This window comes from Chrysemys picta, chromosome 8 (assembly GCF_011386835.1).
Source record: "Chrysemys picta bellii isolate R12L10 chromosome 8, ASM1138683v2, whole genome shotgun sequence".
Classification (NCBI taxonomy): Eukaryota; Metazoa; Chordata; order Testudines; family Emydidae; genus Chrysemys; species Chrysemys picta.
The window spans coordinates 1,210,408-1,236,848 of record NC_088798.1 but is presented as its reverse complement, the minus strand read 5'-3'; the positions used below and the strand labels follow the sequence as shown (position 1 = coordinate 1,236,848).

General features: G+C 55.2%; 1 protein-coding gene across 21 annotated transcripts in view; it reads right to left on the bottom strand.

The window, feature by feature from the left end:
• Nucleotides 1–26,441, bottom strand: part of PTPRF (protein tyrosine phosphatase receptor type F) — a 560,345-nt gene that overhangs the window by 39,029 nt on the left and 494,875 nt on the right. For 16 of the 21 annotated variants that reach the window (XM_065555287.1, XM_065555291.1, XM_065555298.1 and 13 more), the window contains 8 exons: nt 24,059–24,637; nt 23,439–23,536; nt 15,983–16,236; nt 15,156–15,246; nt 12,347–12,559; nt 8,961–9,109; nt 4,979–5,094; nt 2,111–2,143 (listed from right to left, as the gene is read on the bottom strand). In XM_065555287.1, the coding sequence (XP_065411359.1) occupies nt 2,111–2,143; nt 4,979–5,094; nt 8,961–9,109; nt 12,347–12,559; nt 15,156–15,246; nt 15,983–16,236; nt 23,439–23,536; nt 24,059–24,637 (1,533 nt within the window). The remainder of the gene's footprint in view (nt 1–2,110; nt 2,144–4,978; nt 5,095–8,960; nt 9,110–12,346; nt 12,560–15,155; nt 15,247–15,982; nt 16,237–23,438; nt 23,537–24,058; nt 24,638–26,441) is intronic. The other 5 variants (XM_065555295.1, XM_065555297.1, XM_008166701.4 and 2 more) reach the window with 1 other exon arrangement.

Here is a 26,441-nt window from a genome sequence, read left to right as displayed (position 1 = left end):
AGCGACGGGCTGCTGTGGCGATCCAGCAGGAGATCTCAGACAGCAGTGACAAGCCGTCAGGTGACAACGTGCAAGCGCCACTGCCCATTTCAATGTAGCCACTGGGAAAACCACCAGCTCTCCCAGCCACGAGGGCCTGTCACCACCATATAAAGGGACTTGCACACTGCTCTGAGTCCACCCCACACATGCTGCCTCCCTCTGCCAAGTGCCGCGAGCACCACCCCTGCCATGGCACAGAGCACTGCCCAACAACCGACCTGGGGCAAGAGAGGGTCCCTCTGCCCTGGCATTAGGGTCATCTCACCAGTGACTCGCTGCTGGTCTCCACACTGAGGCCACTGCCCCACTTGGCAGAAGGCACAGATCAGCGCTCCGTAGCCCCCAGCTGTTCACACACAGAGCCAGGGCACCAGGGAGCGGCCCTTGCAACGAATGGGCATGTAGGCAGCGGCGACCTGGCAGGGAGGGGGCCCCGGCTGGCAGGTACCTGCAGTGTGGGAATCCAGGGCAGTCCCTGCCGCAGCATGGCAGAGCCATGGGACCACAGCTCACTCCACAGCTGAAGCTGCTCGGTGCTATGTTGGATTCCCGCTGAGCTGGTCAGGGCCAAGAGCAGCCCTGGGGGAGGGGGAGGGGTGCAACCCCTTCCCCAGCGCAGTGGCTCCAGAACAGCACCCACATACGCCGGGGGAGGGGTCTGGAGGGCTCTGCTCTGCACAGCTCCCTGACTTCAACACACTTCTCCAGGGAGGCCTCTGTAGCAGGCAGAGTGGAGAGTAGAGAAGTGCAGGCCCTTGGTGGGGGAGGCCAGAGATCCCCACTAACCCTGACAGGGCTGCAGGCTGCAAAGCCCTTAGCACCGGCCAGGGGGTGCCATTCCCAGGTCTCTCTCCTGTACCCGCGTGCTCCACAGCACCGCCAGCAGCGAGGACAGACCTTTACAGTTATTTGGGGGTGGACTCAGTCTGAGGCTCACAAAAGACAGAGACTCCTAGCTACTCATGCACCTCCGCTCCCACACTGCTCTGGGCTTGGTTCTTGGCCAGGCCCTGCGGTCCAGGCCAGCTGTGTGGTGGTTTGAAGGCTGAGGGCTGTGTACGCACCGAAGTTATTCTGGATTAATGCAGGGTGTGGATTCAAAGGGCTGGTCCACACTGGGGCGGGGGATCGATCTAGGAAACGCAACTTCAGCTACGAGAATAGCGTAGCTGAAGTCGACGTTTCCTAGATCGAACTAAGTTTACTTACTGCGGGTCCACGCGGCGCAGGCAAGCTCCCCCGTCGACAGCGCTTCCTCCTCTCGGCGAGCAGGAGTTCCGCAGTCGATGGGGGAGCGCTTCTGGGATCAATTTATCGCGTCCAGATGAGATGCGATAAATCGATCCCAGAAGATCGATCTCTACCCACCGAATCGGGCGGGTAGTGTGGACCTACCCAAAGTGGACCAACTATTCCGGAATAACTCCACGTGTAGACAAGCCTGAGAAGTGTCCCTCAGCACGCAGACACCCTGGCCCCTCTGCTGTATTTCACCGGTGGCCAGAGCCACACTGGAAGCTGGTCCATCCAAGGCGAAAGGAGAGTGTGTTCAACCCCTGGGCCACGGAAAACCCTTCAATTTGTCCGTTTAGGGGGGTTAATTGGCCACCTCTAAGGAAATGTCTGTTGTCCTGCTCACACCTGAGATGGAACTTCACAGCTGCAGAGCGCCCCACGCCCAGCTGTGCCCAGCGATCTGCCAAGCGACACAGCAGGTTGGGCTGCATAAGCAGGGACTGGAATGCAGCTCTGAAGAGAAACAGTCATTTGCTAATCAGCTGGGATTATTGTAGTGAGATCCTCAAGGCCAAAAGCCTTGTAGCCCCCAGACTGCTTTTGTGCTGTGCTGAACTGCTCGCGTGTGATGCAAATAGCACCAGAACCTGGCCTGTGTGGGACGTCTTGGCCCATTAATCATGTTAGAAAGTGAAATTACTGCCACTCTAATCTGCTGAGAGTGAGGATGACCTTCAATGACATCGTAACAAAAATTACAGAGACAAGAGAGAAAGGGGAAGAGAAAGAAAAGCGAAGTGTCAAGATAAATACAGGAGGAGTGAAAACTAACTTGAGATATTCGGGCAACTGGGGACACTGGAACCTGCAAAGAAAAAAAACGGGGCAAGAACAGAAATCCCATTAGCCTTCAGACAATCATCGCAGAGGTTCAGAGAGGGAAAGGCAGAGAGATGAGGATGCAAAGGAAAGAGCAGAGTTTGCTGCAGAAAAGCAAGGACAAGCTGGAGCTCCCTCCTGCATTAAGCGGAGCCACACGGGCGCGCTGCCTGGCTGGGGAGCGGACGATAACCGAGCAGTTGAAGAGTACGTTTTTAACCCCAGCCAGTGCACTTTACTGCAGCTGGGGTACAAAGGGAAGTGCTGCTCCGAGCATGTGAAACGATTACACATCCCACCCTGACCCTCTGTCATCTGGCTGCAAACCCTACGACTGCCCACGCCTCCGGGGGAGGCAGGTGTGAGGTTAAGGAGCGGACATGGAATCACATTCTTCCTGGTGGACAGAGAACACGGCACCGCCCAACCGAGCTGCCACTGCAGGGTCAGGCCTTTGGAATTCCAGCTAGCCACAGCTGGGCTCAGCCAGAGGCCTCATCACAACGCAGAGATGCAGCCTGGCAAAATAGCACGTTAGTACCAAGAGGCTGACAATTCGTGAAATAACCTGGGTCTGGAGCAGGAACCATTAAAGCGATAAGGCTTAATATTTAATAATGGGAGGCGGATTAATTATGCATGAAACAAGGTTTTCCCTGCCTCTGTGATCTCCAGCAGGGACTATCAGCCACCAGCCCATGCAGGTCTGATTCCAACATGTCTCGTTCGTTTCGTGCCCGTACAGCGCTGGGGGGACAGTCCAGGTGCCGTTTGGGCCCCCGGGCTCAGAGCCCGTCAATGCCCCTTCATTCACCAGCACACTCTTCTCATTTCTAGCCGTGACACTCCCCTTCTGACCTGCCGAGACGCCGCAGCAGCACTGGAGGGACAGGAAGTGCCAGATCGCAGGAGAAATGAGCTCAGCGGCCAAGGGAACAGAGCCATCTCCGGGGAACTGGGCTTCCCTTCCCTTACGCCTGCTCCCTGTTTGTCCTGACGCATGGGGGATGGGCGGCAGGGGGTGGCCTGCACCCCTCTGTCCACTGAATGTGGTTCTTGTGTAGATCTGGGTAGGGTCTTGCCCCTTTGTGCAGCATGTGACAGAAGCACATCTGACATGCTCTGGAGTGCCCAACGGTAGGGCCTATGAACACATCCAGGGCCCCTGCAGGGACAGGAACCTACTCAAAATCCCAACCAGCCCCAGTGCTCAAATAATTACCAGCAGCTATCGCTGGGGAGTGAGGCCGCTGCATGGAAACCAGGTTTGGAAAGCACGTGCCCAGCACACAAGCAGCCTGAGCAAACCCCCAGGTACGGTCACCCTCAGGCCCTGCTGCTATAACTCACCCGTCCCCAGCCCTGCACTCTGTTCGCTGGCAAAGCCCTGGCTGTGAGCTCTCAGCTCCTCCTTCAGCTGCCTGCTCCTCCCTCTCCCAAGACAGTAGCAAACAATCTTCTCCAAAGCCGCTGCACAACATTTGCCTTATTTCATACCCCGAGGAGCCCCACAGCCCACGATCTATGGCAGAGCTGTCACTGCACCCTTCCCATCCAACCTGGAACACGAGCCTGGCACGAGGACTGCCTAGCAGCCTCCCAGTCCTGGCCCTGTCCAACCTCCCCCGGCAGCGCTGTGCTGAACAAGCCGCGCTGGTTCCTCGGCAGAGGAAGGGGAGAGCTGGGAAGTGGGGCTGGCTCGAATAGCCAGCGGTAAGAAGAAAGCTCTCGCTCACCCTCCCTGCCCAGACCCAGCAGGCTTCCATCAGGAAACGCCCCGTTAGACAAAAGCTTTTAGCCGGAGGAGCAGCAGGAAGAAAGGGAAAGTAGGTTATGTCCTAGGAAGGCTGGAAGGCAGCAGGGACCGGGGCATGGCCTCATTTACTGCTAACTGCCCCCACCACGGAGAGCCCCACGGCCCTTCTGCTGCACTGAGGACGTGGCTCAGTTCGCTTGGGCGTGCCGGTCTCTGATCTCGCTAATGACCGGCCCGGTGCTTTCAGAGCCGTCAGAGACACACGGGCTACAAAGCAGCAGCAGGAGACGTTTCTGCTCTGGAAAGTACAGTTGCCTCCCGTGGCTGATACACTGTCTACGGACCCCAGGCACCACAGGACAGTGCAGGCATGACTGGCGATGCTCCACAGCGAACGACTGCATGCAGAACTCACTGGGTGTGACCGAGCCCTCGTCCTCTGGCCTGCCAGCACTGCCCCCAGCAGCATCCCTCCCTGTGCTGGGGAGGAGCTATGCTTACAGCTCACCTCTCTTCCCCACACATGAGCAGAGCAGGAGTAACCACCTCTTGAGCCGTTTCTCAGATCTCCGTGTGGGAAGGGGCCCATCCTGCCCAGACACAGCTACGGTCTGACACGGCGTCTTCGGCAGGCCAGCCTCCTCCCTCGTTTTGCTTGTTAGCAAGGCTGAGACTCCTCGGACATGGTCCGCGCCCCGGGGCAGGTCAGAATGGAAAATCCTCAGAGCTTCCCTGAGCCCCGAAGTCTCCCTGCCAGAGCCTCAGCACTTCGTCCTGATCAGCCACCCCTGCAGAGTACCAGCCTCGCTTACGGCAGGGAGCGGGAGGGCCTGACACACACCAGGTTTCCGCCTCTGCAGGCCCTGTAGGTCTGTGTGACACGGCCGGGGAGCAGGGCAGAGATGTGGGGATCTGCACAAAGACCACTGCCCTTATCGCTGTGGCTGGGAAGGGGCAGAACGTTTCAGAGAGAGATGGGGGCGAAATCCCCTCAGCCCAGTGTCTGCTGGGGGCGGGAGGGAGCGCTGGGACACCCGAGGGCAGGCACCGCCAACAGCATCCTACCTGGGGTCTGGTAGTTGAGGCGCCTCATCTCGACAGGGTCGGAGGAGTGAGCCAGCAGGGAGTCCTTGAGGCCGATGGAGTGCTCGTCCTTGGACGAGGGGGAGTTGGCTCTTTTCCTAGGGAAGGAAAACACACAATTGAGGGGCCCAGCAAGGAAGTGCATGTCCCACAGACCAGCATGGCGACCATGCACACAGCTGGTGCTCAGACAGCTGCCTGGCCAGCAGGGCAGACACAGGGGGGGCCTGAATGTACTGCTGGGGGCCTCTGCCCGTGAGCTCGGCTGCTGCACTCCCCGGGCTGGGAGCGCCACTCTCTGAGCAGCTCAATCAGCCCCCCAGTTACTGTCACAAGTGAAAGCAAAACCCCGTAAGAGCTGCAGCCGGGGGCCATGCTGGATTGGGGGGGCTGTGCAGTCCTGGCAGTCAGGATTCCTGGGCTCTCTCCAGCTCTGGGAGGGACTGGCAGGAAGTGCGCAGAGCAGGGGGCCAAGAGGACTGAGGACTCCTGCATTTGAGACCCAGCAGTGGCACCACCTCTCTGCGGGCCCATGTTGCTGGCCTAAGGTTCTCCACCTATAGCGCGCGGATGAGCCCTCTGACTTCCCACTGCAAGTGTGTGGGAAGCCCTTAGGAGATGCCATATTCCGTACAATGTACTCCTCAGAAGCAAAGACGAGGAAGCAAAACCCCATTACCTCTTACTCTCCCTAGGAACTATTTCCTGTAGCGGAAGGATAGAGTCAATTTCCCCCCCAAGTATTAAAAGAAATGAAATGTCGAGAACCATAGCGTAATGGTGTAAAGACTCTTCAGGGTGTGTTTTATTGGGCCATTAATACATGTCTTGAATGGCTGAAGGCACCCCAGGCGTGTATTAACGGGACAATAAAACACACTGTTGTCTCTTAATGCTATATTTATGTCACCACCTCGGGCGCTGATCTTGGTGTAATTCACCAGCCAAGGAGGGACAGACCTGATTGGTAATTGGACGGGAGACCTTTAAGGCAAGCTTGGCACGTCAAGAAGCGCTATGGAGGTTTCAGATGGGTTACAGCTAAAGGGAATGCCCCCGTGTGGTGCTAGAGGGCGCTGTGCTCTGCGGAGCAGGGACATTTCTCTGGGTCAGTGCTGACCCAAATGCCTCCGCGTAGAACTACAGGGTGCTGCTGTGATACTCGAGGCTTTGCCTTTTGGACAAAACGTAAATCCCGGGGAGTTGCCCCACTGGTGAATATCGAAGACCCCATAGCTTTCTGTAGGAGATGGGCATGTTGTCACCAATCTCCCAGGTCAATTTTAGTGTGTCCCCCCATCTAAATTCACCAGCTTTCCTCCTCTTTCTAATCTGTTCTGAGGAGCTGCCGGGCATTGTTAACAGCTGCCATGTTCCGCCCAGACGTCGCTGCATTTCAGACTGGTGCGTGACCGGAGTCTCACATACATGACTAGGGAAGGTGCTGTTCCAGCGCAGGGTCTTACTACTTACACACTGCTACAGAGCTGTGCACACGGGTTTCTGCATTAGTGCCTGGTGTGGGGAGCGGCAAGACATCATTCGTTATTAAGTGATTCTATGCAGCAGAACTTTCATTCACTCGGGGGCACCCAAACTATGACTGAAGTTCAGTTTGCAGCCAAAACATCTGGACATTGGGACTACAAGACATTTGGGGTAATCGGCAGGGGAGGAGCAGCATGTGATCCTCACACCACGTGGAGTGATCCAAGCATCTACCAAGTCCTCTGACTCTCTGAGAGCCAGACAGGAGAGCTCCCGGACTTTACAGCATCAATAGAAGGAGAGGGACAAGCACACACGAAAGCGCCATCTCTCCTGCTCTCAGACACCATGGTGAGACATGGCATATGTTATCGTGCTTTGGTCCTCAAGTCCTTGGGCAATGTGACTTGGGTCTCTGTGGGGAAGGAGGCAAAAAGGTGTTTGAGATTAGTCAGTTTCAAAAGCCCACACGGGGCTTCTGTGAAACCAACAAATCCAGGCTGTCCAGACTTTCATGCAATGTACCAATAGCTGGATTCAATCCATTTGCATTTGAGATTTAGAACTTCAGGGAGAAAACCCCTCAGAAAGGAAGCTAGAGAGTGAAGCCTTAGGAGAAAGCAGCTGGACTCAGCGCCCAGAGGTGTGTCGGGTGCTGCTGTCTCATGATGACAAGTGAAGAGCACCAGGGAACAGAGTTATTTAATTTCTGAAGCGTCCATCTCACAATGGAGTCTGGGGAGCCACAGAAAAAACAAAACTAAGCCAAGCTGGGCCCAGCACCCAAAGGGACCTACAGACAGACAGACTCAGGTAAACCCAGATGAGGGAAGAACAGGAGTACTTGTGGCACCTTAGAGACTAACAAATGTATTAGAGCATAAGCTTTCGTGGACTACAGCCCACTTCTTATATGCATCCGAAGAAGTGGGCTGTAGTCCACGAAAGCTTATGCTCTAATACATTTGTTAGTCTCTAAGGTGCCACAAGTACTCCTGTTCTTTTTGCGGATACAGACTAACACGGCTGTTACTCTGAAACTTGTCCAGATGAGGGAATATCTGCCCTGGGCTTCCACAAAACGTTCCTTGTGGTGGCTCAGAAACCACTTGTGTCTGTCAACTTCTGTAAAAGAAACCCTCCTGGAGACGGGTGAATTACCACAGAGGGCCGTCTGGGCGTCGGCTAATGCGTAAAGGCAGGATTTGAATTATGGAGCCCAAGCGCAGATGGCACCTTCCCAAGCAGCACAGTCCCTGTCAATGCAATGGCCACAGGCTGGCATCGCACCGTGGCAAGGTTAGGGTCAACTTTACCAGCTGCAGGAGACACTGATCCATGTTACAGACAAATGGCACCTAAGTTCTCAGTTGAAAGACTGGAGGTGCAAAGAAACCCCTATAACCACTTACAATCGCACTTCTAGATTTGTAACCCATTTGCAAAACATTCTGGCACAAATCTTGTGACCTGTGATTGTCAGCCACGTGAATTGCTAAAGGCTGAGGGGTAGGATGTGGCCACTGCCTTCAACCCTTGGCTTATGCCACGCCTGCACATAGGGAAGCCGGGACACACCAGGCAGTAGATTCTTAAAGGGGGAAGTAGATTTTAAACTTTAAACAAAGAGGGAAGAGAAAACGGATTCCTACCTTTCTTGTTTACTAGATCCAGAGAAGAGCAGAAACAGAAGAAAGGAGGTGATCACTGAGACAGAAAGGCACTGACTGCACATGCACAGCACAGAGCTCCATTTAATCAGAGAAGAAAGCCAGGTCCCTTCCCCCAGCACAAAATACACATAGAGCTAGAGAATCCAGGAGGTGAGCGGATAGACTCTACTGGTTACAACTGAGTGGGCTACAGAAACTCATGTAAATGAACCAACAGCTCATTACAGAGACTTACAATACAGGGTCACACTACAGAGCTTACGGCCCATGAGCTCGGAGGGCTGGTCCTTCAGCGGGGAGCACACTGCGCCAGTGGGACGCTCGAGGGGCGCCAGGAGGAGGAGCAGCGTTTCTGTCTGGGTTTAGCCCTTAGTGTCCATGGCCTGCCGAGGGGCGGAGTGAAGCAGGCAGGCTCTTTAGTAGGGGCACCTGAGAGGGGCCAATCAGGCTCCCACATCTTCACCAGGACACTCAGACTCTGGAAACCAGCCTGGGGAAGCTAACCCGAGAGTGGTGGGACTCCTCATAACACACCACCAAGGACAGATCGCTTCCCCTTCCCCCGACTGCCCCGTGGGGCCCTGGGACACCTCCTGCCTCCCTCTTCTTTCTGTGCCTGAGGATTCACATTCATGCCCCAGCCGGCTGTCTACTGTCTACTTTACAAACCAGCCCTGTATGCTGCTTCGCAAGCCCTCCACCATGCCCATAGGCCTTGAGCCAGACGGGGAACGCTGGGTCTGACGACGAGAGGGAGGTCCTTGGTGCCGACATGCTGTGTGGGGAGCAGGCCTGGCTCTCACCTTTTGAAGAGCAGGATAGCAATGACGATGATGATGATTAATATAACGGCCAGCACTGGTCCCATCACCCACAGCATCTCGGGCTCGTCCTGCTGCTTTGCCGAAGACATCACAATCTCATCCGAGTAGGGGCTGGCTGCGTACCTCTTCTGCAGAGGGCGGGGGGCAGAGAATGCAAACATCCGTTAGGGTGAAGGAAACGACCACCTCCCATCCTATTGTACGGCACCCTGCCTCTGCCCAGCGCGGGGAGGACCTGGCTCTCACACCCAGGGCTCCCCGTGCACCAGGGCATCGCGCCAGCACACATGGAAATCCACCTCCTCCTCCTGGGAAATGGCACAATCCAACTTAGAGCAATTCTCCAGCCAGCCAGCCGAGCTCCCTAGGTGCCGAAATGGAACAGCCCAGCTAAGAGCAACTCCCCCACCAGGCTCCCGAGGAGCAAATTACAGGCTTTGCAATCCCAGGCAGCGGCTGGGGCTGGCTAAGTGGTTTATAACACCTATTATGCTGATATAAACACATCTCCCCAGGATGGGGCTGCAGTTGGAGAACCCCCGCCAGCCCAGACACTTCTCTTGAGGGAACAAAAGGCCGTGTCTCAGCTCCGCTAGCAGAGATCTCGCGCAGGGGTCTCTCGCTAGCAGGGTCCTTCCCAAGAACGAGGCGATGCGGTGGCACAGTGCCTCAGATCGAGTACAGCAGGGCAGGATTACCAGACCCAACGCCCAGCAGCAGGCTTGTTATGCCGCGGTTGCTAAGGCTTATGTCGCCGTGGCGTCGCTTCACAGCTCAGCCTTCCTGGGTCAGAAGGGTTAAATACTGCGAAAAGCAATCCCTTCCGCCTAGCGAGAACGCAGGAGCCGTGTCAGCCAAGTGCGGGGGCTCTCAGGTAGCACCTGCTGCCCTGTGCTCGGGAACGAGAAACTCTCCAGCCTTGCCGGAGACAGGAAGTTCGGGTACCTGCTTTAAGGTCAAGTTCAGACCCACACTTCACGTGGATGCAGGCGCGAAGGGGCGGGTGGGCCTGCTATCTACGACCCCCTTCCGGCAATACACAGGTCAAACCCTCAGGTGCCGCTAGGCGGGTTTAGCAGCAGTGGGTTCTGCTGGGGGCCATGTGCCCTTGCACGTCCCCCCCATAGGGTCCTGCAGGCTTCAATCTCTTCTCCTTTCCTGGCCAATGTCCGCGTGTGGCCACTAGAGGCACTAGGGAGATAGTTTGGGCCCACCAGCGTGTAGACAACACTTGGCTCTACAGCTCAGACAGCACCCTTCTGGCGCTCTGCCGGACCCTGACGTGGGGTGGGGAGGGGGACGAACTGCTCCGGCTCCAGCTCTGTCAGACAAGAGGCAGGGGAGGTGCGTGGGCAGCGGGAGGGAGGGGCTCATTGCCACGCTATTTGCTGAGGAAGGCGCACAGGTCCCACAGAAGCATCTAGCTACATCTGAAGACAGGACTAAACGCTACTATCACATGGAGCCTCCTTCCTGGGGCCAGTGCAGGCAGCCACAGCGCTGCAGAGCGTTTGCCCTGCTGGGCTTGCAAAGGGGCCCGAGACACCAGTGTCCCTTGGTCTCTTTGACTGGCCTCCCTCCGAAGCAAGGAAGGAGCCCAGCGAGCCGAAGGATCACGAGGACGATGTTTCCAGACGGAGCAGGTGCCCCCCGATGAGCCGCGCTCGGCCCGACTCTAGGGACCCAGCAGACAATGCAGGAGTTGGGTGGGGACAAGCAGCCCTGCGATGGACACACTGCCTTGTGCTTTCCGCGAGAATGGGCCCCATGTCGCAGGGTCCTGGGGGCGTGCCTGGCCGGTGTGATCTGAGACCTCTGCACTGCTAGCTGGGTCTCTTCCCCGCCTCACTGTGTCTGCACCTTGCCACGAGCACCGTGGGCCGGATGAGTAATGGAGAGTTTGACCAGTGCTAATGAGCCATTACCAGTAAATGAGGCTGAAGAAGTGAGCCCCAGCGTGGGAGCTGAGCAGAGGGTCCGGAGCATCTTTATTATCTCCCATTATTTACACACTGCCGCTGCCACCTCTCTCCTCCCTCCCCCACAAGCAATTTACAGGAGGATCTCACGGCACAGGTCTTGCTCTGCTAGTTCATGCTCACTGTGGCAGCCATCCTCTCCCTCCCTTAGACCCCTGCGTGCTGGGCCAGCTGCCTTTCTCAGCCATCCAGGTATGCGCCATTTCCCCTCAGAGTGACCAGATGTCCCAATTTTATAGGGACAGTCCCGATATTTGGGGCTTTTTCTTAAATAGGTGCCTATTACCCCCCACCCCCTGTCCTGATTTTTCACAATTGCTGTCTGGTCACCCTATTTCCCCTTAGCAAGGAGAGGCACCAGTGCTGGGAACCCGCACACTTTCATGCCCCGCAAAGACCCTGCTACTGTGGGAACAAGTGAATTTACTCCCTTACACGCCCCTTTCGAGGGAGATTCTCATCAGGGAAGTGACTCTCCAAGCTCCCTGCATGTCTCTTCTGAGTGAGCCCTGTTCAGCCAGGCAGAGTCCAGAGTGCGTAGGACTGCGCCCCGCCTCCTGCATCAGGGCTGACTGACAACTCCCACCTGTTCATGCTCTCTGTATGTGTATATAGATCTCCTCAATCTATGTTCCATTCTATGCATCTGAAGAAGTGAACTGTAGCCCACGAAAGCTTATGCTCAAATAAATCCCAGCGGCATCTCAGCACTCCTGGAGCTCCGACGTGTCCCGGGGCAGATAGGATTAGAGCGTTACTGCCAGGGGACTGGAGAAAAAAGTGGTGGTACTCAGACAAGGCTGATGTCTAACCTATTGTTACAGGGCACCAGAGTGCACGGAGCAGCCCTACCCCACCCACACAGTGGCGGCGGGCTCCTCTCCGCAGGCCAGTTTAGAGGTTTCTCCGCAGCCACCCCAGCTAGAGGCTGGAAGCCCAGCTGAGAGTCTGGTGAGCACAGCAGCAGTTTAGGAAGGGTGGGTGAGGAGCTGGGTGCCTGCGGGCTGTCTCCGAGCCTGGTCCCTGCGAGCACACAGGCCTGTTCCACAGTCACTGTTCTGAGCAGAAATGCGGCTCAGAGCCAGCCCCTATCACAGCGGAGTCTGGAGTTCTGCAGTGGCGGAGCTCGACTCCCAGTGCTGCCCTCAGCTCTCATCTGGTACGTCAAAGATACCTGCTCTTTCCCTCGGAAAACACCATTCATCAAGTCAGTTCCAATGGACGCCTCCTCTCCCTGACACCAGCTACTGTGCCGGGCTCACCTCACTTTGCAGGGAACTCCACTGAGCAGGCTGCCAGCTCCCTGCACTGAGCCCCTCGGGCGCCCCTTGCCGGGGTGGGGTGGGGGGAGAGAGCGGGATGCCCCTTCTAGCAAGAAGCCCTTACCGTCTCGCCGTCCTCCAGCGACGCCAGCACAAAGCAGCGATAGCTCAGATCCTCAGAGAGCGGCTTGTTGTAGAAGCCCTTGTAGGTCTTCTCGTCTCCCAAGGTGAAGGTCTCTGGCAACATGTCCACTTGAGCAGCAATATAGGGCTTCAGCCTGTCTGCCTGACGCCGCTGGCGCCTGCCCAGGCCGCCCTGGCTGATGGCCTCCAGTAACTGAGGACAAAGAACGTGGGTCATTACATCCCTCTCCCCAGCGCTCGAGAGGTGCCCGCTGCCCTGACTGACAGCCGGGGAGCTGCACGTGGATTGGGCCAAGCCCAGCCAGGAACAGACGCTTCAGAACTTTCCTCCCCACTTATTTCATTGACCCCCTGGCAGCCCCCATCATGCCTCAAGTCAGAGGGCTGGATTGGCAACCTCATGCTCATTTCCATGACGACAGGCCGAGGCGGGGCTGGGGCAGGGGAGGAAAGGCTCCTGGCTGAGTTACAGTTAACATGCAGCAAAGCAACTGGGGGGTGACTGAACCTCCAGCTGTTGAAGGCATTGCGAGGGCCCCCATCACCATGGGATTTGTTGCAAGCGCCTTCGCACCCAGGCTGGCGTCAGAGAGAGAGAGAGGTCTGGGCCTTGGGACTCGGCTGCCGTGACGCTCACTCTGTTATTTCACGGGAGGGGTATTGCTTGGACCCCAAGAGCCCTGGGTTAATGGATTCCAGCTGGCTGCAAGGGAAGCAGGCCACGTGCGCTGATCCGTTGGCATGGAGAGCCGCTTGGCTCTCCACAGACACCGGGCGTGAACGGCAGTCGCGGCTGCTGTCGAGAAAAAGTGACATTTGTACGTCTCTCCCTGTCTGAGCTCCGCTAGTTCCCCTGCTGCTGGGCTGCCGGCAGGACTGCATGTAGATCACACAGACACAGCAGATTTCATGGGACGCTCAGAGCAAAAATGGCACATTTCATAGTCGGCCACAAATTCCTGAAAACGGCATAAACACCCCAACCTTCAATTACGCTGCTAAAAACGACTCGCCGGTGTCCGAAGAAGTTTTTCTAGTGAATAAAAATGAATGCCAGGCACCAAACAGAAATTCTAATTTCAAATGGAGGAGGGGGCATGAAATACATTTCACAGCCCGACGTGCCGCATTGTCAGCAGACAGGGCCCTAGAGTGAGGTGGGGCTGGGAACACGGGTATTTACACAGAGGCCGTCAAAGCGCCTCAGCCCCAGCCCCAGCCCCTCTCTCCTGGCAGCCGAGCCCCTGTTGAGGTGAACCAGGGAGGCCAGCGTCTGTAACCGCACGGAAAGAACCAGGCAAAGGAGAAGCCTCGCGTTTACAAACTAATATCCTGGGAACCGTGGGGAGGAAAGGCAGGAGAACGCCAACGGACAGTGAGGTTTGCACGTCGGTACAAGGCAGGGTCGAATGAGAGCTGGGAATTAGAGCCAGTACATCTCAGTTTCACCTGCACCACACACATTTGCTGCCCATTGTCACCCTTCGGTCCTTTTTAGCCTAGGGTGACGACATGCAGCTCCTAGTCTGTGCTCGTTTGGCACCACCACAGGACCTCGCTGCTGGGTCACAATGCGGCAGTGCAGACTTGGGCTCGTGCACAAGGGACTGGCACCAGTGAAAGCCCCTTCTAGTGTCTCCTTAAAAAACCAAACCTCTGCGTGCTTCAGAACCACCGTTACTGTCACCACGAGCCCCCGTGCTGCGCTGCCTCCAGCCTCCTCTTCGGAGGGCTTAGCTCTGTAAGTCCTAGTGTGGATGATACATACCCGCCTGTGTCTAACTCTGGGCTGCAGCTAGAGCGCATGGCTCTGTGAGCTAACATGTACACTAACACCTCCTAAAACAAAACTACAGACCCTCGCTTCATTAGTCACTTGCTGCATCTTGTCTGAAATGACATATAAACGCTCTGGGGCAGAGAACAGGACTGGACTTGCCCCCCACACAGCACAAGGGACCCCGTTTCTGACTGGAGTCTCTACATGCTATTGTCACCCACATGCATATTCCATACAAAAAATGACACGAAAAGAACGTTAAGGTTGCGAAGTCAAGCACTGGAATGCAGGAAATGCCAGAATGCAGGTTGCCCAGGCAGCTTTCAGCCGGCCCCCCGGTGCCTGTGTATTACGAGAGAGTTTTTAATTACATAATCACACACTATGTTGTCCACAGGACCCTGCCTCGTTCAGCGCACCGGACGCAACGAGCAGCCATTCAATATTTTGTTTTCTCCTCGTTTACTGCCCACGATTCAAATCCTGCTCTGAAGACACACAGGGAGTTGTGAAGGTTAAACCAGGAAAAGCATTTTGACTGTGCAACGTGGAGGGGGCTAGGGCACCGGATGGGGGGTTGAGAGTTTTGGGCGCTGGCTTTAGCTCTGTATCTGACATTCTGAGACACCCTGGGCAAATTACTTGGCTTCTCAGCTTCCCCACCTGTAAAATGGGGACAATACTTCTGTCCTGCCTAATGCTGGGGTCTGACTCAGTGTTTGCGAAGGGCTGAGGGAGTCTCCCGGGGAAGAAGCTAGAAGGTTAAGGAATCAAACCCTTGGGCAGGCTGTGGAAGTGCCAAGCATTAGGGCGGTTATCAGATCCTGTACAGGCAGGAGGGAAAAAGTGAGCTCTGGGGGCTTCTCTGCCAGCCTGTCCCCTGGCAGTGCCCCTTTCCTCACACCAGCCGGAGCTCTAAGCCACCTTTCCCAGGGCCCAGGCAGCGTGGGCGAAGCATAAAAGGAAGCCTTAGAAGATCACACTTAAACCAGGTCTCTCTGACTCCTACCTGGTCCAGCTCCATCTCATCAGGCGTCCGCCACCTGGCCGTGCGGCTGCTGGTGCTTTGATCTACTGGCACAACCACAATATAGTACCACCTGGGGAGGAAAGAAGGGTCAGGGGAGGTGGCTAGTGCTAGCAGGAGATATTAGGACATTTCTTTAGCAGGTGATTGAATAGAAACAAGTTCAAGATGCCTCCCATCAAAACCCCTTCCCCAAATCTCCTCTTTCTCCCCTTCTGTAATGGGCAAAAAGCGTCACTGAGTCAGAGGCCAGTTTTCCTGCTGTGCTGAGGAACGGAATGCTCCCTGCTAGCGATCATTAGGTTAATGAAGATACACAGACCACGCGCTAGACTAGAGGATGGTAGCAGGAGCTGGGGTAAGGACATTTATATAAACTGGCTGTAGCAGGATCCCTGGGGGAATCGGGTTTCAGCACGAGGATAGCACAGTTACAAATGAGACTTCTATGAACTGGCTTGTTTTAATCTCCTTGAGGCTTTAAAGACATTACTTATTCAAAAGCTGTTGTGCAGTGACAGAGAAAGCACCTCCGGATTCTCAGCTGGCTTTCCCGGGAGGGTCTCAGTTCCACCCCGAGAAGTGACGGGGAGCTGTTACCCTATCTCACAAAAGCATCAGCTCAGAACATGCCAGCAATGCGCTGTCATGTGGTGAAGGGAAAACCTGGCTCCAGCGTCTGCGGGCTGCTTTGGCATTCATCCCACAGTGTCACTGAATCAATGGGTTAGACTCAGTGGGTACACAAAGAGAACAATCCAGCCTCCTACCTCCCCTTGCCCTCTGGTCCATTAGCAGGGAGCACCTACCTAACTGGCGCTGAGATCTGGACTTTGGGAAGGGTGAGGGTGAACTTTCCTTCCTGCATGTATTTGTTTGTGGAGATGGGTTTGCTCTGCAAGACATCAGGAGCCGTGTGGATAGATACCCGGTGCTGGAGCCCACCAGCGCTGCTGCCGCGGTTCATTAGCACAAAGGAATACTCTGTATCCGGCTGAAGGTCGCTTATGAGCTTCTTCATCGAATGGCCGTCCACCTCCACACTCTGGCTGTTGTACAGGATCTGAAACGGGAAAGGACACACCATGCCGCAGGGCATGCTCAGAATAGAAGGCAGCATTAGATCTGATCACCTGAGGGAGGGCCCAGAGCCAGATTATGGAGTGCCCATAACGAGAACAAAGAGCCACACAGCTCGACGTCCAGCACAGCAACCCACAGCAGGCAGCGGAGCAGCATTCACTGCTCCTTACGGCCACAGTGCGGAATCGCGAACACCGGCTGGGTGGTTAGAATCCTAAACTGCAAGGACTCCACCAGACGCATCCCCGGCGATGCCCCACCAGAGCGTCTCTTCGGTGCATAGGTAGGAGGACAGGACAGATGGGTTCATATTAATGGGTCTTTGTTTCCTTGTGGTGGCATGACATACAATGGACTTTGGGCATAAAACCCCATTGGTTCTAAAGTGGTTTCAACCCTAATCTAACAGTAAACACACGCTCAAAGGGAGAATACAGAACTGCTCCTTCCCAAGAAGGGAACTACGGGGATCATTTGTTTCCTAGAATTATGCCTCTGACCAATCAGTAATGCATCTCACACACCCACACCCACACCCAAAACCACGACCTCACTGGTGTGACACCAGGGCACCAGCACAACAGCTGCTGGCGCGCTGCAATCCGAGCACAGAGTTTGGGGCTCAAACCTTACCTCTGCCTGGGGTGGGCTTCCAAAGAACCGTACCCGGCATCACTGCTGGAGAGAATGGGGAGCGCACGATCCTGTTGGCATGGAGCAGGGCACTGCCACGTGATATCACGAGGAAACAAGAAACTACGCCCCTGGGGCTGCCTGCTCAAGCCACCCTCGCTGGCTGACCGAGAGCTGCTCTCCTGGACGCGTGGGGCCGTGGGCACTCTTTGGTGGTTGCTGCTCCCCACGTGCTCAGTATGAATTTGCTCCGGCTGCATGGCTGCTTTGCATGAGCAGAGTGGCACCTGCTGGGCTTCATTGGTTTCCGGCTGAAAATCTGGATCTGAGCCCTGGTTCGACCTCTCAGCGGGAGAGCCAGCAGCAAGGGGACCCCGCCCCATCCCAGCTTTAACGGAGACGCGTGGCAGAGTCAGAAACACAAGCGAGCCCCACAGACTCCCGCGGTGCTGGTGAGAGGACTGGAGGGCCTGAGGCTGCAGCGGAGACGCAGGCTCCTCTCTGCTAGGCAATCCCCAGCACTCGACGGGGGGTTCCCGAATCTAAAGGAGGCTGCAAGATCGATTAATGTGTAGAAAGTGCTCTGAAGAGACCATATGCTGAGAGCTGCTGTCATGAACCAGGGAGGGGGTGAGCCTAGAGCACCCAGGTGGAGACGGCCGCCTCACGCCCACAAACATGCTCTGCCTTTGGGCTCTCCAGAGAAGGGAGCCAGCGCCCTCTCTCCCCTCTGGGTGCAGCTGAGCAGGTGAAGCGGCACCAGAGCGAGGTGCCAGCAGAGCCCTGAAGCAGCTGCTGTCTCACTGGGGCAGGCGCCCCGCATGAACTCCACAGGGGAGGTAGCGAGAAGGGGAGCAGCAGGCCCTGCAGAACCCCTGGGGCAGCCAGGCACAGGGAGCAAACGCAGAGTGAGGTGCACAGTGCTGCTTTGGGTGACCTAAGTAGCCACGCCCAGAAGGCTTTGGCCACTGCACTCTGCTGAGGTTGGTCCGGTCACATACAGACTCTTCTCCGGCAGCCCGGAGGACGTGGTCAGCCGGAACCGAGCACGAAGGGAGGGACAGACACGACCCACGTTCTCATTGACGTGCGCCGGTCTTTCGGGATGGGCCCCACTGCTAAAATAACAAGGATGCCTGCAGTGATGAGAGCCCTGCTGGCTCCCCAGTGCGGAGGCGATGCGGAGGGAGTGTTCTCTGCTGTGACTCCTGTGAGACTATTTCTTCTGAGGCTTTAATCCCTTCTCTGCAGAGAGACACGTCAGACAGGCACTAGAGTGAGTGCAAAGCATCCAGACCCAGAAATGCCTCTTAAAGCCTCTGGAATGTCAGACGTTTAGTTGGCAGGTTTCCTCCTGCTCAGTCACACCAGACTCAGCCAAGCCAGAAGAAACAGCTGGTTACTTGAGAGCTCTGCAGTCTATCCTCGCATCAACTCCTTCAAGCACTAACAATATCGCAGCAGCGGCAGCGTATTCCAGACAAGAACAGGGCTGGGCTACCTATCTGCAGGCAGATTCCTACATGACTCCCTGCCTCACCTCAGGAATTCTGCTCGGACTCAAACACGAACAAAGTTGAAACACTCAGGTCACCCAAACCCTGCTCTAACTCTGCTCCCGATCCCAGACTAGCAGCAGGTGGGATCTCCCATTACACAGTCTCCCACAACTAAGTGATTCCAAAGGGCTTCCACACGTGCTGTAGGAAGGCATGTTGTCTATACAATGCACGTGTGCGAAGGCTGTAGGCCTTCCTGGAGCCCTAGGCATGGTTAAAAGCATGAGGCAAGGTTGGCTGTGAACCAAAGTGGGCCTTGTTAGAATAGTAACACTAGGAATCAGCAAGCAAACGCATTCCTGACAGAAGACGCAGACCTCTCAAGTAACCACCTCATGCTCTCCTCAGAGGGCAGGGCGGGACCCCGGGTAAGACCCGGAGGGGAGGACAGGAGAATGGATGAGGACGTTTAGGAGGGTAACTAGTAACATCTGGAGCGTAGCACGTAACTGGTTTGTATCACTGTATAACAGGAGGGGCAGCTTTGTATTGGCCTATGGGACACCGCCATGCTGACGGAGCTGACCCCTGCACTGTCACAGGCGTCCGTGTGATAGTGTGCCGGTAACCAGCAAGCCGGGCACTGACACCGAGCTTTGCTGACAGTGAACCTGGCCGCGCGTTCGGCACCATGACATCATGGTCTGCTGAGTCAGCAACCCGCCATCTCTGCTGGTGCAGAAACACGGCAGCTCCGGGAACAGGAACCCGCGTCCCGTGTTTCCCTGGGGGCAGGGGCAGGGGGGCCCACGAGTGCTGCAGACTGGATGGACAGTCTGGGGCTTTCAGCCAGAGTCTCCTTGCTTGCTCTGGGATTGATTGAAAAGCTCCACAAACTTGCACTGCATGGTCTCCTGCTGACATCCAAAGACGACATTCATTGCCTTGCCCAGACACGTGTGTCCAAAGAGAAGGAAACAAAGCTCCCAGCCCCTCTCCCCACAACGGTTCTGTGTTCCTCTACCTGCCAGTCTGCATTACCTTTTCCAACGCTATGCACCACTAGTTAGCACCTCTCCATGAACCGTAGATGATGTAAGGGCACAGGGATAAAGTCACTGCTGTGTGGAGCCCAGGGGCTGAAACTAGCATACCAACCAGAGGCTGCCGAACGGCTCAGTGACACCTACTTTAGTCAGCAGTGAAATGTGGCCAAAGGGCTTTAAACTGCTGAACACTGGGCTGACCCACGCCTGCCCTGCTATAAAATCCCTGTTAGTGCTGCTCTAGCTCCCAGAGACAGGCTTGCAAAGCTCGGCGGGTCCAAATGTCATCGCCAAAGGCTGGAGTCTGGTTATAACACAGCTGAGGCTAACTGCCATTCATGGGGCTGTTTCTATGCTCACTAAGAAATGTGCTGAACTGAATCATAGACTATCAGGGTAGGAAGAGACCTCAGGAGGTATCTAGTCCAACCCCCTGCTCAAAGCAGGACCAATATCAACGAAATCATCCCAGCCAGGGCTTTGTCAAGCCGGGCCTTAAAAACCTCCAAGGAAGGAGATTCCACCACCTCCCTAGGTAACGCATTCCAGTGTTTCACCACCCTCCTAGTGAAATAGTTTTTCCTGATATCCAACCTGGACTTCCCCCACCGCAACTTGAGACCATTGCTCCTTGTTCTGTCATCTGCCACCACTGAGAACAGCCGAGCTCCATCCTCTTTGGAACCCCCCTTCAGGTAGTCGAAGGCTGCTATCAAATCCCCCCTTATTCTTCTCTTCTGGAGACTAAACAATCCCAGTTCCCTCAGCCTCTCCTCATAAGTCATGTGCTCCAGCCCCCTAATCATTTTTGTTGCCCTCCACTGGACTCTTTCCAATTTTTCCACATCCTTCTTGTAGTGTGGGGCCCAAAACTGGAGACTACTCCAGATGAGGCCTCACCAACGTCGAATAGAATCATGCAAAGACTGAAGCACAGCAGCTTTTGGTTAAATCGCAGGAAAACCTTCCTGACTGTCAGACCAGCAGGACAATGGAACAGACGCCTCAGGAGGTCGTGGAAGACCCTTCAAATGGAGGCTGGATAGCATCTATCTTGGATGGCGCAGACACAATGAATCCTGCACTTTGGCAGGGAGTTAGAATCTTTTTCTCCCCTGTAAAATACCTAACAATGCTGCCCACAACCCACACAGCCTCTGTCCTGGGCAAGGCCAGGGAGGTGCGTCAAGGAAATGAAAAACAACCACCAAGGCTGGCCTTACACTTTACGTGAAAGCACCGGAACTGCCCAAACCAGCTCCTAGCTCAAAATGGTGAGAATCCAGCAACTGCCAAATTTCACCTTTACTTGGAAAATATGCAAGGAGGAAAGTCCCTGGAATCGAGGAACAATGTCTGAGGCTTATGGCCAAGAGGGCTGCAATGTAAAATACCCCACCAAAGCCAGGCAGCACTTGGCAGGGAGTTTATCCCGGGCCCAGATGAAGCTGTGAAGTTCCCTGAAGAGAACTGACACCTGCTTTACTGATTTGATAGGAGTGAAAATTCCAGAGGTCTCCAATTCATCCCCCCATAAAAACAACACAAGGTTCTGCCAGTACTCACAATCAGAACAAAATCGCCTTTAATTAAATCCGTTAACATGGAATGTGACACCCTTTGGGATGTAGATTTAGTGTGAGACTGTTTATCAAGTGCAGATAATACTAATTGTTCCCATGGAGATTTATCTGCTATGGTTATTAGGCTCTGTCCTCTGCATCTCCTGTGCCTGCATTAAGCAGAGAGTAAAGAGGTGAACCTTGTTTGTAAAACACACTCCGGAAGGTTGAGACTTCTCTCAGGGCAGTCAAAGCCCAGGGGCTGTTCCTCCAGGCTCACATGCACCTGCATTTCTGGGAGTATTAACAGAAGACAGATACTATTGGAGAAATATCTTTAACAATCCTGTTTGCATGGCTGCTCTCAGCTGACAGGTAACTAACACCATCTGCTCCTGTGTCACGGCAGGGGCAGACACTGAATGAATCACCGCTCATGTCCGCAGGCTTGGCGACAAGGCAGAGACAAGGCATCAGCACTATTCTCTCTGGCGCCTGACCTGCTCTACCCACCCCACAGGTTGTAGCATCCCCTCCAGTGCACTAGGAAGGGAAACCAAACTGGCTATTCAACGCCCTGCACAAACCGGGAGCTGGGCTGTTCCCGCTGTCCCAAGGAGACTCTTGCCTGTCCAAACGTGGCCGGCCCCTGGGAAGCTGAGCCGTGCCCTCTCTGATTCCCTGTCTCTTTCCAGCTAAACTCTGCAAGTTCAAAGTGATTCCGATCGAGCGTTATAATCGAGAGGCAGGATGAGCAAGTAGGGGAGAGACACACAAACACAGGCAGCCATTCCAGACGCTTCTCCCACTTGCCATGGAGAGACTGCCCCGTGGTGTGGTCATATCCCCTTGTGTTCAGCTCATCCATTCCATGCGTTTCCTACACATGCAGCATGGACGGGGCAATGCACCCTGCCCCGCACCCCCTTCCCACTCACAGGTGAGCGGCAGAACTCCCCTGGGAGACACGTTCACCCTCACCACAGGAACCTGCGGACCTTGATTTCACTGCTAGGCTGCGAGATGATCCAGCTGCAGAGAAGGGCAGCTCTGGACTCGGACTCCAGAGACCAGGGTTTTGTCTCTGACTGTACTACAAGCTCTCATGGGATCTCTGGGTGGGTGTGTGCTTGTGAGCTGCTCCTCTATAGCGATGGGGAGCACAGAGAACTCACGTTTCATTGCACCGTTTCCGAATTCAAGGTGGTGCAATGCCTGGAAGGGTTAGTGATCACCTCTGTACGGGTTCCGTGAGTCAGCCTGCACGCCCGTCTGTGCCTTCGGCAAAGCAAACCCTCCAAGCAGAGATACAGTGCTTCTGTCTGCAAGACTCTCTCTCCCCAGCCTGGACCACCTCTGCAGAAATCCCCACCCTGCGTGCCTCGGCTGCTCCCCACACCCACAATCCAGGCTGGGGCTGCTGAAGGGACACGGCCAGGCTTGGGCCCATGTGAATAAGCCATTCTGGGCCTGGAGGCTGATAAACACCCAGCGTTGTGCCGGACAAGTGAGAGCAGCAGCCATTTGAGCAGGGTCTGCCCAGGCAGCCGTCAGAGAGGGGATCATGGACTGCTACAATGGAAACAGTTTCCTGGAACCACCGCTCGGACTGTGCCGCTGCTCTGATCGCTCTGTGGCAAACAGGCCATCTGGTTAGCCGGGCCGGGGCAAAGGGAGTCACGCTAAGGTCAAGTCCAGCCAGACTCCAGACCCCTGGGCACTGGAACTGGCAGACTGTCTGAGCCCCTCAAAGCTGAGCAAGGGAGAGGTATTAATAACAGCCTTGGGGGGACTGCACAAGTCTCCCTCGTACCCAGGTGTAAGAGCAGAGCAGGGGATGCTTTGGAGAATATACAGTGGAAAGGAACCAGTGGGCCCAGGCCAGGGAAGGGTGGAGGCTTAGCACCTGGAGTCAATGTTCCTCTGCTCAGGTCTATAGCTGGATGGTGAGCTCGCTCAGTGACGGCAACCTGGGCCTGGCCTGTTAGCAACCCTCTAGGGCCACCTCGTGACCCATCTAGGAGGAACCTCCCAGCACTGGCACACAGTCTAATGACCACGACCTAACATGGCACACGCCATCCTGGCTTAGCACACGACACAGGCGTGTCCCATTTGGCTTTTCCTGCTGGCCTCAGAGCAATCATTTTAGTTGTCGGACTTGACACTGCTGACCCCCTTCACTGGCACGGCTCTGGCTTGCAGCCCTGCCAGAGACCAGGATGCTGGGAAGGAGGGTGAGAAAGCAGCAGCACCTCCGGGTTAGCAGCTTTGCTTTCTATAGCATCAGCAGATCCTTATTGCTGTGCTCGGAGGCCTCCCCGAGCTGACAAGCAATGGGACCTTGCTCAGCCAATCGTTTCCCTGAGAGCCTGGCGCTCGGTAGAGATGCTGCTCACCTGCCACGGGAGCACCCTGGCATCCCGTGCAGTTGGTCCTTACCTTGAAAGGCACCGCAGACTTGTAGGAGTCAGGCACTTCCCAGCTCAGCAACACGGACGTTTTCATCACGGCGCTGACCCGAAAGTTCTTAGCGAACACTGAAATGAAAAACAACGCCTGTGAGCTGCCAGCCTGGCCCAGCAGTGTTTCGGCAGCACGGGTCACTGAATTCAGCTGTGGCAGGAAAGGAGACAAGCAGGGGAGAGCAGCAACCTTTCCCCAAGTCTCTCGGCCCAGCCGAGTTCCGATTGTGACTCCGTTCTTGAACAGCAGAGACCGGCAGGTCTAGACTGAACTGTAGCTTCCCCTCCCCCTGAGGACTCTCCTGCCCCTTTGCCAGGATCAAAAGCCAGCAGCTCTCAGGTCTGCACCCGAGCCAGCAGAGACCCTTTCCTGTACAGGTAACCGGGGTGTGCCTGTGAAGTGACAAAGGCAATTATGTTCCCACCAAAAAATCCTCCTCCTAGTAACAGGCAACGCGAGGGACGCCTTCAGCGAGGCTCCCTGTGCCGAGCCACTTTTTCTAGAGGAAACCAGACGACGTACGGCCTCGTTAGCCAGAGCCCAGGGAATCCAGCCCGCCACACCAAAGGGAGGGTCACGTCTGTAAGGCGTGTTACCTTGCTCAACAGGCATGGTCCGGGATTGGATGCTGGGGCTGAGCGGCCCCACCCCCTTGCTGGTGCAGGCCCTCACTTTGATGTCATAGGTGGTGTCAGGTCTGAGGTTGGTCAGCATGATGCTCGTCTCCTTGGTGACGTTGGTCAGCTCCTGCTGGCTGTTGATATCTCTGTACATAACTGTGTAGTTGGTAATTCTCCCATTTCGCTCCGCCAGCACTGGGGGGTCCCAGGCCACCTCTGTGGTGGAGGTGGTGAGCCCCACCACACGCAGGTTCTGCGGGAAGCCGCTGGGCACGTCCTCGGTCGTGGTGATCTCCTTCTCAAACTCCTCCCCTGGACCGGCTCTGTTCTTGGCAGACAGCTTGAAGATGTAGGTGGCACCTTTGTGCAGGCTGGTCACAGTGTAGTGATGGACGTTTTTCTCAAAGTCCATGATGTTCATCTTCTCCTCGTCGGTGCGTTTGTACTGCAGCCGGTACCCCAGCAGCTCCCCGACCATCTCCTTGGGGGGGTGCCACTGGATGAGAGCGGTGTTCATGGCTGTTGTGCTAATCAGCATGGAGGGCTTGCCTGGGACTGGAACATAAAGACGTTGTGACCACCCACAAACCCATCCTGCTGCCAGAAAGAGCGAGAGGAGAGAAACTCAGGTCTACTGGGTCCAGGATTGGTGTAACTTTATGCTCAGGTAACATAGTGGCAAGTGCAGCATACAAGCCTAGATGCATAGACATAGATGGACCCAAATCCAGGTGCTGATCTCTCTGCAGACAAGTGCCATAGCACCAGGAAAACCTAGACCCTGATGTACTGTGTTGCAACAGATGCACAAAACCCCATACCCAGCATCCTGATCTATCTGAATGCAGAAAAATGTCATCCCCAACCTTGTAATTTTACCATCTGCAGAGGCAGTAAGTGGCGCAGGGTGGGCTGTTAGCAATCAGAATATATTTTGGTTTAGCTGATGAACCAATTCATGACGGGAATGTCGATGTGACTGGGGAGCAGCAACAGTCAAGCCACTGAAATTCTGCTCATGCTGCGCAAGTGAAGGGCTGCTGCCTTCACAGGTTAAGAACCGTTAGTTTGGAATCGAGGATTTAATACCTGGATTCCCCACCACGTACACAAAGGGCATCACCATTCCGAAGCCGATCAGATTGGTATACAATCCAACTGATACGGAAAACATTCCTAATCAGTGGGATAATGTCCTGGTGGTAATAAACCAGACACTGTATTTGATGGTGTTCTGGCCCAATTCTGTCCTCAGAGGCCCACAATACTGTTCCCTTCTAAGGTCCCTAGGAGCTGGACAAATCTGCAGGAGGGGACTCTGTTACTATTTAAGCACATATAATTCAATATACACCTCTACCCCGATATAACACGAATCTGGATATAACGCGGTAAAGCAGTGCTCCGGGGGGGGAGGGGGAGGGCTGCGCACTCTGGTGGGATCAAAGCAAGTTCAATATAACGCAGTTTCACCTATAATGCGGTAAGATTTTTTGGCACCCGAGGACAGCGTTATATCGGGGTAGAGGTGTACACTGCTAATGTCGCTCTCTCCATTACTCAAACTCACAACACAATCACTAACAGCCGCCAGGAGTCAGGGACAGATGATTTTTCAAAGCTGATTCAACATATCGTTATCTATGCATCACAAGGTGGGACGATCTGCTGCGGTTTAGGGTGTAGCACTGGGATGGTTAGGAAGCTTCTCCTGTTTGCAGGATAGCTGTGTTAACTCCACAGAATGTACGCCCTGGTCAGGCAGGGGGGACAGAGCAGCTGAGATGCTGACAATGGAAATGACCTCTGGAGTTATCCTGGTGCCCTCTGGAGCAGCATGGAGAGAGAGAGCTGTTCGTAGGTTAATGCACCAGGAATTCAGATTTCCAGTTCATGCAAAATGCATTCCCATTCTAATGAGCGATAAACACCCTGCCTGGGGCGACTCGGCCGATCAGCAGCACTGCCACATGTAGGACAGGGCTAGTGATCCAAAAACCAATGACTAGGTAATGCCAGCTCGCGGGTCCTCTCTCCCAAGAACCACCCAAACCTGCTCCCACCACGTTCCCAGAGAAAAGCCAAGCGCCTGCCGTGTTCTCGTGGTATCCCCGAACCAGGGCACGGGCTCTTCTGGGCACTAGCACTAGATACACTTGTCTGTTTAGCCAGTAGAACTCTGGCTGGGTTCAGCGAGACCCAGAGACGGCATGTGGCATTTTGCTGCACCTCTGCAGCAGCCGGTGTTGGTTTAAGCTGGGCTTGTCTAGTTACATGTAGAGGTGCAGCATCAAAAATGGGCTGGATCCACTTCTAACGGCCTCTCAAAAACCCTTCAGCTGCAGGAGGCTCTACAGCC